The following is a 12,508-nucleotide window of genomic DNA, read 5'->3' as shown; positions in this document are numbered from 1 at the left end:
CGCGGTCCCGCGGCGTCAACCGATGCTGACCGTCTCCAAAACTTGACTGAAGCGGAGCGTCTTCAGGCAGGCGGGTGTCCCGCTAGTTTCTGTTGGCTTTCTGACCACCCGGAGCCGCAGCTGTGCTCCCGTCAGGCGGAAGTGGAGCCGCAGCTCTGTAGTTTTACGCCGCAGACCACTGGACATCAGCCGGTCGGGACGCTCGAGCGCGTGGCCGCAGTCGACGTTGTCAGGGCAGCTGAGCTCTCACGGGTGCTTCGCTGCTGCTCGTCATGACACAGCGGGAGAGGCTCGACTGTTCTGTGTCCGTGCAGGTAGGACACGCGGCGACGTGTGAGTGAACACGTCCGAACACATGACGCGACTCGTCCCCGCGGACCTCTGGCCAAATACTTCAGAACTCGGAAATAGATTGTCACCGCCGGTCGTTTGTCTCGGTCACTAACCGCTACTGTTCGCTGCTGAAGAAAGTCTTTGAAACACCTGTGCAATCCAGGTGTTTCAAGTTGACTTGCCTGACCCGGCTGTTTTGTGCTCCAACAGCAGCCGAGGAGCCAAACGTCAAGTTGCTCTCCGTGTGTTTTCAGATTGGCTCATACGAATGAGATGCATGAAGAATGAAAGCCATCCAGAGACTCACTTCGGCCCGGCTGGAATGAACCCAGGTACTCTCCAGTGAACACAGTTTTCCTTTGCCTGTTTGTATTTCGAGAGAGGATGAGGGTGTGAGGGAGTGAAGCCTGCAGTAGGATGTCTGTATCCTACACCCGTCTTCAGGAGTGTCTCCAGAAAGCTGAAGCTGCCGCAGCGCTGTAGTGACAAGTCTGTGCCTCTGGTCCAACAGCTGCCGACGCAACTTGAAACATGCAGGCGCCGCTGAGCGACTGAATGTGCATCTGTTTGTCTTTGTTATTCTTTTCACACAGGGTGACTGGCTGGCGTAACAGTGATGAAGCCCATCCAGCGGAGTGCCATGCTGCCGCTGCCCTGCTTCTCTTTCCTGTCCTTTTTCACCGGCCTCTTCCTCATTCTTCACGCCCAGTTCCTTCCCGAACCCAGAGCAGGGAAAGGTCTCCTGCTCTTCACCCAGCCGGCCTACAATGCCACCATCTTTGAGAACTCTGCTACCAGAACTTACACCCAAAGTCAGGTGAAAATGGGGATCGTTCTGGGGACTCCTCGGCGGGCGGGGATAAAATATTCCATCGCGGCGGGAGACAGCGAGGCCATCTTCAAGGCTGAAGAATTTGTGATGGGAGACTTTTGTTTCCTTCGCATTCGCACCGACGGCGGCAGCGGTGCAATTCTTAACCGTGAAGTACAGGACAATTACACCCTCACGGTCAAGGCGTCCGTCCAGGGCGGCCTGGAGGCTCTGGCCACCGTTTATATCCAGGTGTTGGACACGAATGATCTCCGGCCGCTCTTTTCCCCGACCTCATATTCCTTTGTTGTTCCGGAGAGTGCCCCTCTGGGCGCCAGCCTCGGGCGTGTCACGGCCACCGATGCCGACGTCGGCTCTAATGGGGAGTTTTACTACTTCTTCAAGAACAAGGTCCAAGTGTTCGCCGTCCACCCGACTAGCGGGGTGGTCACGCTCACCGGTCGCCCAAAAATGGACAAAGAGGAGCGCTTTGAGCTGGAGGTGCAGGTGGTGGACAGGGGGATGAAGCTTTACGGCAACAGCGGCATCAGCAGCACGGCCAGGCTGCTCCTGCGAGTCAGTCGAGTCAATGAATTTGCTCCTGTTCTCAGTGCCGTAGCTGTTAATCCATCATGGGAGGACAAGGACCCGGTCTATGCCAGAGTGACTGTGGAGGACAGAGATGATGGTGCGTCGGGGGAAATAGAGTGGGTGTCCATCATTGAGGGTGACCCCCACGAGCAGTTTGTGATTGATCGTGTGCCAGTGGGGAACGTGTACGTGGTGAAAAGCTCAGAGTCGGTGGACTGGAACAAACACCCGTACGGCTGCAACCTGACCTTCCAGGCCAAAGACCGGGGGAACCCACCCAAATTCTCAAACACCCAAACGGTGAGGGTGTTGGTGACCACGCCCACGCCGGTGGCGGCCAGCTTTGAGAAGGCGGTGTATGAAATCTCGCTGAGCGAAATAGTCCCCCCGGGCTCCTTTGTGGCGTTTGTCCGAATGGCTCCGCCTCCTCCGAGCGCCAACTACAGCTTTGCCCGTGTCCCGGAGGGAGCGCACTTCCGCATAAACCCTGAGAGTGGTGCCGTAACCACCGCCAGGATGCTGACCGCGCTTTCACAGAGGGTCATGGAGATGGAGGCGCTTGAGCTGGTCAGTCAGCAGCGAGCTCTGGTGCGCATCCATATCGAGGACGCCAATGATAACCCTCCCGTGTTTGGCCGAGCGTTCTATGACATTTCGATCAATGAGAGCTTAGCGACGGGCACCGTCGTACTGGTGGTGTCAGCTGCGGATGAGGATAAAGGAGAGAACGGATACGTGACGCACGCCATCAATGGCCCCCGGTCGCTGCCGTTCAGCATAGATCCAAACACTGCCGAAGTTAGGGTCACCCAGGATCTGGACTTCGAATCGTCCAACGATGTCTACACGTTTGCGGTGCGAGCGTCGGATTGGGGCTCACCGTACCGGAGAGAGAGCGAGGTCAACGTCACCATCCGCCTGCTCAACATCAACGACAACCAGCCTCTTTTTGAGAGGGTCTCCTGCAGAGGAATGATCGGTCAGGACTTCCCCGTGGGAAAGACCCTCGTCAGCCTGTCGGCTGTGGACATGGATGAGTTGGAAATGGTGACCTACCGCATCGTGTCCGGGAACGAGCTGGATCTCTTCCAGCTGAGCGCTGACTCTGGAGCCTTGTCCCTGAAGAGGTCTTTGGAGACGGCAAATTTGAAGAGCGGCGTGTTTCATTTGAAGATCGTGGCGACGGACGGAGAGCTGCAGTCCGAGCCCATGTTTGTGAACGTGACGGTGGTGCGAGGCAGCACCCCCCAGAGGGACTTCACTTGCAAGGAAACCAGGGTAGCTCAGCTGCTGGCTGAAAAAATGCTTTCAAAAGTGTCCGACATCACAGGACTGCGAGCGGGGGGCGCACTGGCGGACCCCTTTTCTGTCAACAAACAAGCCCCTCAGTTTGAGGCCCTGCCCACCAGCATCCTGGTGCGGGAGGACCTGCCTGTGGGGGCCAGCGTCTTCCAGGTCAGGGCGCGGGACAACGACTCGGGCTTCAACGGCCGCATTCTCTTCTCCATATCTGACGGCAACAGAGAGAGCTGCTTCCACATGGACACGCAGGACGGCTGGGTCACCATCCTGCAGCCGCTGGACCGCGAGGCGTCCGACCGCTACTTTCTCAACATCACCATCTACGACCAGGGCGTCCCTCAGATGGCCAGCTGGCGCCTCCTGACGGTGATCGTGGAGGACGCCAATGACAACGCGCCGCAGTTTTCCCAGCACACGTTCTCAGCTCTCGTCCCAGAGAACGTCGCGATCGGCTCCCAGGTCATCGCTTTAGCTGCAACGGACCGAGACAGCGGCCAAAACGGGCAGGTCTCCTACACCTTGCTGACCAGTGTCCCGCAGTTCAGCGTCAACAGTGACACTGGCAGTGTGTTTGTGGTCAGCCCGCTGGACCGAGAGGCCGTGGCCAAGTTCGTCCTGAAGATCGAGGCCAGGGACAAGGCTGAGAGAGGCGCTCGGCGCTCGGCGCTCGCCACTCTCAATATAGTGGTGGAGGACGTCAACGACTGCGCTCCAGCCTTCGTCCCCGCCACTTACAGCACTCGAGTCCTGGAGGACCTCCCTGTGGGCACTGTCATTACCTGGGTGCAGGCCAAAGACCCAGACATGGGCTTTGGAGGACAAGTGCAGTACTTCTTGTTCAACGACTTCAATGGCACTTTTGAGGTGGGTGATTTCTTGGTTACACAACGAGGAAGTCTGAAAGCAGCGTGTGCTGAGGTTGGTGTCTGATGTCCAATGTCTGACAGATCGACCCGCTCAGCGGGATGCTGCGCATCGGGAAGGAGTTGGACTTTGAGAAACAGCCCTTCTTCAACCTCACGGTGCTCGCTGAGGACAGAGGGACGCCATGCCTCAGCAGCCAGACCTTTTTGGAGGTGGAGGTCAGTTGCTCGAGAATAAGAGAAACGTTTGAGATTTGCTTCCAAGTATTGTTCACAGCAGGCCTGGCCAAGCAGCTGCTGTGTTGCTGAGCAGACTGTGAGGCTTCACCTGAGCAGCTGCTCACCTGACGAGCGGAGAGTGGTTCAAGCTCATCCCTGTGTGTCACCAGCTTGCTGGCTCACGTTTCAAACTCCTCCATTTGACCCTGATCCTCCTGCAAATATCAAGCGGCGTAGATGTGGTGACTTGACTCCTCTATGTGGGGACGTGGCTCCTGCCACCAATAACGTGGCCCCGCTCTGTCTGTGTGTGTGTGTGAGCCACGCTGCAGACTGGAGCCTCTCATCTTCACGGACTTCACCTCCATCAACAGTGAGTCACAGGTGAAAGTCGAGGGAAGGACAGAGTCAGACGTGGAACTGAGTCATGTCAGTGGTGTTGATGGTGGATCTGATGAGGCTCCAAGTCTGAGGAGCACCACTCACGTCGCCATTGAACCTGCAGCCAGGTTTATTGTTTATGTTTCAGAGTTAAACAGGAGTCAAAGTCTTTGAACAATACTGTGACATCTCGCCGGAATAGCTCTGACTCTTCTTTCCTGTATAAAGCATCATCTCAACAGCAACTTGACCAAAACTCACAGCCGGTTCAGCCGCGTGAAAGTGGGGACAGAGCTGCATGTGCTGTAAAGGCTCCATGAATCACTCAAGTAAAGACGTGTCCACCGACACACTCCGTCCTCACACATCTTTCTGCTCCCTTCAACAACAGACGGCGAGAATGTGGACTCGTGCTGATTTGCTCTGGCTCACACTCACCAAATATTGATCGCAGGTCTCACGTACACGCTGGAACCTCTTTATAAGCGCCTAGAAATGATTTATGAATTACGACCATCTGTGTGATTTAAAACCCAGAAACCGGGCCTTGACGACAGAGCTGTAAGTGTAGCGTATTGTGAGCGGGATCCAAGGGGCGGGAGGGCGCTCTTCTCGCTCCTTGCTCGTCCAGGCAGCAGCCGATGAGCTGAAGAAAAGTGCTTGTCACTCGCCGGTGATTCAGTCATCAGTCATTTTAACGCCTTCACGCCAGTGCGTGTTGAGATTGAGACGGATGAGTGAATCTGCTGACAGCATGAATGAAGGCATCACACACCTGCTAGGACGCCGCTTGACATCTCCATATTTAAAAATGGCTGCCCTGCCTGTCTGCTCAGGGCCACCCATGACACGGGCCTTTAACCAGGACGACCGGATTTCTCGTATCCGTCTACCGGCAGGCGGCATGGCGCCATTAGTCTGACGCTTTTAACCTTGAATGAGCTGTGTGAGAGCCCCATGTGAATGACTGCCTCTGGTTGTAGGTGGTGGACGTCAACGAGAACCTGTATGCGCCGTACTTCGATGCCTTCGCGGTGAGCGGCTCGGTGAAGGAGAACTCTCGAGCGGGGACCAGCGTGCTGGCCGTCGCTGCTAAGGACGAGGATCAGGGCCGGGACGGAGCGTTGAGATACTCCATCCGCGGCGGCAGCGGACTGGGCACCTTCACCATCGACGAGGACACAGGTGCGAGCGCCTATTTGTATCTATTTGAAATCCAACGAGTCGCTGGCCAAGCTCGTCTGCGCTTATTTAGACGGACTGTTGTTTCGAGCGAGGAGAGCCGCTTCCCCTGCCCTTCAGACTGTGCTGTCAAGGATGAGACCGTCCTCAATTGCAGAGTTACAAGACCTCGATTCCTCAAATCCCTCTGCTCTACACTGACGGAACACACACACTACAGGAAGGATTTGTGGAAATATCGTCCAGTGAAGAAGCGTGCATTTGTCCAGGGCCATGGAGAGTGTGAGGAAGAGGTGAAGAAGCGGCTGCAGGCAGGATGGAATCACTGGAGAAAAGTCTCAGGTGTGATGTGGGACAAAAGGATGAGAGGGAAAGGGTCCAGAAGGCTGGTGAGGCCAGCCACCTTGGATAGTTTGGAAACAGTGGCACTGAGGAGAAGACAGGAGGCAGAGCTGGAGGGAGCAGAGATGAAGATGCTGAGCTTCTCTCTGGGAGTGAGAGCAGGATGATGAGAGGATCAGAGGGACAGCACATGTGCTCAGGTCTTCAGGAGACCAAGTCAGAGAGGCTGGATGGAGATGGTTTGGACATGTACAGAGGAGAGAGAGAGAGAGAGAGAGCCAGTACATTGGTAGATGAAGATGTTGAGATGTTGGAAGTGCCAGGCAGAAGGTGGAGAGGAAGGCCACAGAGGAGATGGATGGAGGTGGTGAAGGAGGACATGAGGTCTGGAGGTTTGAGAGAAGAGGAAGCAGAGGACAGGGGGAGATGGAGGAAGATGATCCGCTGAGGCCACCACTGAAGGGAGAAGCCCACAGAGGAAGAAGAAGAAAGAAGTGTGCATTAAAGCAGTTCCCAGGGTTGGTCAGATGGTGCCAGTCCACTGGCCTGCTCATGCTCCGCTCCATGTCCTCCACAGTCGTCCTCGCCTCCTGACTATTATTCATTTCCAAAAAGGTGTTTTACCTCTGTGTTTCCTAATTTTCCAGCAGCACTCGGTCTTTACAGTCACTTTTCCGGTTGCGAGCTGTGGTGCTCACTGAAGGTTACTCACTGAAGTGGTGGACCTGCAGCCTTGGTGCGCAGCCAGACAGTGGACGACCATGGAGCTGTCAGCACGGCGGCTCAGGGAGCGATGGTTGTTGGTTCCTCCCGTCTACAGCCGCGCTGCCTCCCACATCAGGCGCTGGTTGAACATAAATATTGGTGGGTGTGAATTGGCCCTGGTGCTTTGGGAGATCATTACAGTCATGAGGACAGCCTGCTGCGCCGCGCACCACTCTTCCACAGCACCGCCAAGCATCCTGTTCACTCAGATGAGTCTGACTTATTTAAGGAGTCCTGACCCCAGAAGAGCAGAGATGAAGCAGCCAGTGCTGTCACACCGCAGCTAAAGTGATTTGGGTCGGAAGCTGGAAGCTGTGACTCACTCAGCCGAGGATTAAATGAAATCAGATATTCTGTTTTGAAGCAGGGGTTTGCACTACATTCACGGGTATTGACGCACAGGAATTCTCTGCTTGACGGTGAAATAGTTTTTTCCATGATTCAGTTGTCATTCGAGCCAGATGAATTCAGAGGTGCCCTGCTGGCGTCCGCGGCCTTCATGCCTCCTAAGCCAACACAGAGATATTTGCAAGTGACCACACAACACTGCTGGAACTGAAGCGGTTACAAGGTGACAGATAGAAGGCAGAGAGGAATCCTCATCCATCCACCTTCTGGCTGAACCCTGGTCTGGATGCTTCCAGTCAGGCAGGCTGCTGGGTGATCATGTGACTCTAGTCTGTCCAGAACACCGGACCATATTTTGAGTCAGAGCCATGAAACCGCTGATGATGATCGTCTGCATTTCCAAAGTTGGTGTCACACTCACTGCTTGTCTAGTTCCATGTGAAGCTGTGGAGCCAGTTGGAGCATGTTGGGCCCAATGTTGCTTCTGAGGTCCTCTGAGGAAACTGTTGAAATGGTGATGGTGTGGCAGCAGCTGTCTGAAGGCGCCCACACTGGTGAACACGGTTGAAGATGCAGTGTCAGGTCAAGAGCGTGGGACAGGTCACTGCAGTGGCTCCTGATGCAGCGTGTGAGGCTGGGCTCCCTCAGACACAAGCGCGTCCTCTCTGCTGTGTCTGCCAGGCCTGCCTCCGGTGACCTTCTGCTGAACCTCTGAGTGCAGCCCTCTCCACAGCCTGTGGGGACGGGGGCGTCTGAGCCCATGCAGGAACCGTGAGAATTTTTTTCTGGAGACTCAAACAGGTCTAGACTGCTGGAGTCTGAAACAGATTCACCTCAATTTCACCTCCCTCCCAATCTGCTGCGGGATCTTTGGATTCCGCCAGTGTAATGTGGGGAATTGACATTTTGATGCACGTTATTAATCCTCTTCCCGGGTCCAAGGTGAATTGGCAGTGAAGCCCTCCTCTCATCTGTGGAGTGTCAGGTTTGTGGAGGCGAAACGTCGACAGGCTTACATCAGGAAAAACAACTTTCATTGATTTCATTTGACTCAAATGTCAGTCAGTGAAAACTTGCAGCTTTGTGGATTTGCGTGTGGCTGTCTGAGCTGTGTTCTCACATGGCGTCTATTGTTGGTCCCATCAACCCGGGACTCCATCAGTAGCTTCGTGTCCTGTGTTGTTTCCTTTCGTTTAGAAGCCATAACGTGTCTGTTCATGCTTCAGTCGTCCCAACCCTTCAGGTCTTCTCGCCACGCTCCTCGTGGTTTTGCACCTTGCCGTTCACATCTGTGTCAGCCAGCCAAAGGCCGACACTCTGGGGCTCGTCTGTTTTACCGCGCCTTATTATTTATTCACCACCTTTCAAAACACAGAAATCCCTCCTTCTGGTCAGATATTCGCTTCCTCTCCACGTTGCCACGTGTGGCCGTTTGCACGACCTTTGAACTTCCCTTGGAAAGTGTTTTCACTTCAGTGTCTTTGTGAAGAAGGATGAGGCTACGCATGTAGCATGGTGTGGGGTTCAGCGTCGGTCATGATCTGACCCCTGTGACCTCTGTAGAGCGCCGAGTTCCAGTTAGAGAGAAGCAGAAGTAGGCACGGGCCATATGGACAAGAAAATGTGTTCCTTCTCCTCCATGTGTCGGACACTCCAGTCTCTCTGTTTGATGATGGAACTCAGGAGTGGAGTTTGTCTCCAACACCATGGTTTGTTGACGTCTCAATAGAAGAGTGAACTCTGCAGTGCAGAGATGAGCAACTCAATGTTTCAGGTCTCTGGTAGAAGCCGCTGGTGTCTGACAGGCTGCTCTGCCAGCTTTATTGAGGGCTTCAATGGAGCCGTCTGTCTGTCTGTCTGTCTGTCTGTCTGCTGTGTCTCATGTCTCTGAACACTTGAACTATGGAGCAGTCTGGACACAGTTCCTAGATGCTGCTGAAGAAACATGAGAAACCATCAGGTGAAGAAATGATCATGGAGTCAGAGTCTATTCTCCAGATCATGATCCAAACTGTCAGTCCTTTGTCTTGTGTGGTGAAAAACCTTGTCAGAGTTCTCTTTCCTAAAATGCTTGTTTTCCATGGCCTTATTGAAGATGTCACTCAGACTCTGAGGCTTTAGAACTTGTTGATGGTCCCTGAGTGATGGCGGCTCGTGGCATGAGAGGCTCTGTGTCTGAACTGTAGAAGTTGAGGTGGGTCTCATGACGACTCCGAGTCAAACATTTCTTTCCTGCTGTTGCTCTCCTGGTTCCTGTACTGTCTGCTCTCAGGCTCTTATTGACCTTTAACTAGGCTAATTAGTATTGAGCACATGGGCTGATGGAGCGCGTGTGACTCGCAGTCACATTATCCCTGCTCTCGACTGCAGCTCGTGTGAATCCTCGCCGTCGTTGCTTTGTTATTTCACATTCAGGGCAGAGTGTCGGCGCGGCTGGAGAAGTTTATTGAGAGTAGATTTCCAGGGGAAATCAGAGTGCTTGTTAGAGGCAGAGTCCACGGGAGGAGAGAGTGGAAGTGAAGGCAGGAAGCCACAGAAAACACTACCCTCCTGCTCTCCTGCATTCTGATGAGGGATTTTGTTTTGGGGCTTTGTCTCGCTACCTCCCCCTGGAGGCCGATGCTGTTTGTCTGCAGTGAAGAGAAGTGGGTGATGAACCAAATGTTTTTGGGTCAATGCTTGTGCATGAGACTCAGTAGGCTGGGGCCAGTTGGACGGTGGCAGGGATGGACTCTCGGCGTGTCCCAGCCAAACCACTGCTGTGGCTCAGGAGCTTGAACCTGCGCCCGCCGCAGCTGCTCTAATGAGGAGTGGCACAACCCTTCGTCATTCCAGACCGTGACGACGAGCTCATGCTGCTGACAGACCAATGTCACTGCCAGAGGGGGCGCTGTGACCTACTTTGTTCAGCTGTAATCTTTGTTGGCTGACTTTAATTCTACCAGATTGATGTTCACCCAGCAGCGCTGAGCTCCACAAAATGAATGAGTTAGAAATATAAACTGGAGTTTGTTAGAGTTTGGTCACCCGTGGACTCACTCTACAGCAGCGTTTTTCACCCTCGTGAGCCGTGAGAGCGTGTCAGGTGTGGCGCGGGAAAATGATCCAGCATCACCTCATGTGTCGGGAGACAGAGGCGGCGATATGACGCCATGAAATCATGACAGTGAGAAGGTGTGGAGGAGCCACCAAGGTGAGGAGCTAACAGAGCTAACGGCTAACCTGACCTGTCTGACTTCCAAACTGTATTGATGCTCATGGACTGTCAACGTCTGCTCTGGGCTCTAAAAGGTGGCTCTGAACAACTAAACGCACCACCAAATACATGTGAAGAGAGGAAGAATCACTGTTGTTATGAAGCAAGTTCAGGCAGAGAAGCCAAGGATTTGTCTGGAAACTACAGTCACATCATGCAAAAGAGAAGTGATCCCATCCAAACAGTGATTTCAAGTCAGTCAGCACATCAATGAACCATGATCTATTTAGCCGTATTGCCGCCTCTTTCTGGACACACGGGAAACAAAGGCAGGAGCTGCAGTGTTTCACCAGTGAAGAGGGAGTTTCTACAGGACTTGAAGCACCAGTGGCCCAGGCTCCTGGGGGCAGCTGCTCCCTGACATCACAGACATTGTGGAAGTGGATCAGCACCATGGTCAGCGACTGACACTGGAGCTCCACTGCATGCTCTTCTGGATGGTTGAAGGTTGCTAGTTCCAGGATGTTAACTCGATTGGCTCGTAAGAGCTTTCTGATGAGTCATCAAATCCACTGGAGTCCTGCAGGCTCTCGGAGGCCTGTGAGAACCGCCGGTTTGTCTTGTGTGGTGGATGCAGTGTGATGGACAGAGAGAGAGGCTCAGCTGAACTGTCCAGATCAAAGCATGGTCTAATGTTCTGTTTGAGACAGGTTTGACTGTTGCAGTGCAGCATGGCAGCTGTGGAAGTGAACAGACGGCTCATGAATAAAGGTCAGGAATGTGTCGTGCACGTTGTCTGGCCTCAGGCTTTGTTGTTCATCACAGTGATGGGGCTAAAAATTGGTTTAGGTCCAGTGCTGGGCTGTCATGGAGGGGTCCTCACCTGTCTGGCCCCTCGCCCTCTGCTGACCAGTCTGTGTGCCAGAGTGAGGGAACGCCTCACCAAATCCTGCCGTCCTCCCCGACTCGCGCGGGCTGGGTCTGTGCTGTGTCACTCGTAGCCTGATGTCTGCCACGTCTACTGTTTCTTGGATGGGGTGGAAGCACGGGAGCTCTCCATCAGAAGGAGAAGTGGGATCTTCTGCACGCACGCACGCACGCACGCACGCTGAAGGAATTGGCATTCCTGTCCTGCCGTCGGCGGCGAGGAAAGCAAGCCCTGCAGTTTCTTAGTGAGCAAGTGAGTCTGCAAGCACCGGGGGTTGTCACAGACACGACAAGCTGTCCTGCGATTCGTACAGACTTTTTTCATTTTTAATAAACGGCATGTTTCATGTGTCTATCACCCCGTGATTGTTGAGCTGTGCTGAGACTCGGCCTCGTATTTTCCCATCCGTCGTGCAATCGATTATTTAACGTGGCAGAATGAATCAGGTGGCGACGTCTCTGAACAGAGGAAAAATCCAATCCATTCCGCCAAACTTTAGGCTCCGAATGGAGCTGTGACCCTTCACTTTCCTCTCCTCTCTTTCAAGTGCGTTATTTATGTCCGAGTGGAAGCTGTCAAGACGGGTTTGTGTCCAGTTTAGCGACTGCTGCCCATCGCTCTTGGATTTCAAAGAGCTTTTGAAGCAGTCAGCTCTGTTTTCTTCATCTCCGCCCGTCCGAGTGTCTGACAGAGTTTGAAGACGCTCAAGGACGGCTGCTCAGGAGTATGTTTCAGCAAACACTTTTGCTATGCATTGTGTTGCTCTCGCTGCTTTGCCGGCTCCAGATAAAAAGGAGAACAATTTGGCGATAAGGTAATACATTTGTAATGCAGCTGGCGGGGAAAGAGAAGCGGTGGCGCTTCCTCCACAGGATGGTTCACAAATGTTTTGCTGGTCGTGTTGCTATCTTCAACTGTGGTTGAGTTTTTCTCAACCCTGCTACTGGCTGCAGCAGCAGCAGGGTTGAGTGTCGACGCTTTGACCCGCTTCTGTGGAGACTTTTGCAGCTGGACCTGTGGACTGAGGCCTTGCAGGGCTGACTGTGACTTGTAAAAGTCAAATCCAGCTCAAATCCAGTCTCTTTGAAAATACACTTTACTAAAGCTCCTGTTTCTGTCACGCATCCCTTACTACCCAGCAGCATCTCAGGACAGTTGGTTTGCAAATGAACTTGATATTTATCCTCCAGAAGGCAGCGAGTCCAGGAGGAGCTTTCTCATGTGCTTGTTGTTCTCCTTGTCCCTGA

At 53.6% G+C, this 12,508-nt stretch overlaps 1 protein-coding gene across 5 annotated transcripts in view; it reads left to right on the top strand.

Annotated features, from left to right (window-relative positions):
• Positions 1-4: 4 nt before the first annotated feature.
• The window catches only part of LOC128748421 (protocadherin Fat 3), a 55,436-nt gene continuing 42,932 nt past the window's right edge, over positions 5-12,508 (top strand). For all 5 annotated transcript variants that reach the window (XR_008412796.1, XR_008412797.1, XM_053847187.1 and 2 more), the window contains exons 1-5: positions 5-314; positions 588-665; positions 927-3,901; positions 3,985-4,119; positions 5,484-5,685. Coding sequence is in view for 3 of the 5 variants with exons in the window: in XM_053847187.1 (XP_053703162.1) it covers positions 950-3,901; positions 3,985-4,119; positions 5,484-5,685 (3,289 nt within the window). In the remaining 2 variants the exon portion in view is untranslated. The remainder of the gene's footprint in view (positions 315-587; positions 666-926; positions 3,902-3,984; positions 4,120-5,483; positions 5,686-12,508) is intronic.

Source organism: Synchiropus splendidus, chromosome 17, assembly GCF_027744825.2.
Source record: "Synchiropus splendidus isolate RoL2022-P1 chromosome 17, RoL_Sspl_1.0, whole genome shotgun sequence".
NCBI classification, from domain to species: domain Eukaryota; kingdom Metazoa; phylum Chordata; class Actinopteri; order Syngnathiformes; family Callionymidae; genus Synchiropus; species Synchiropus splendidus.
Note: the sequence above shows the minus strand (reverse complement) of the source record. Positions and strands in the feature narration are given on the sequence as shown.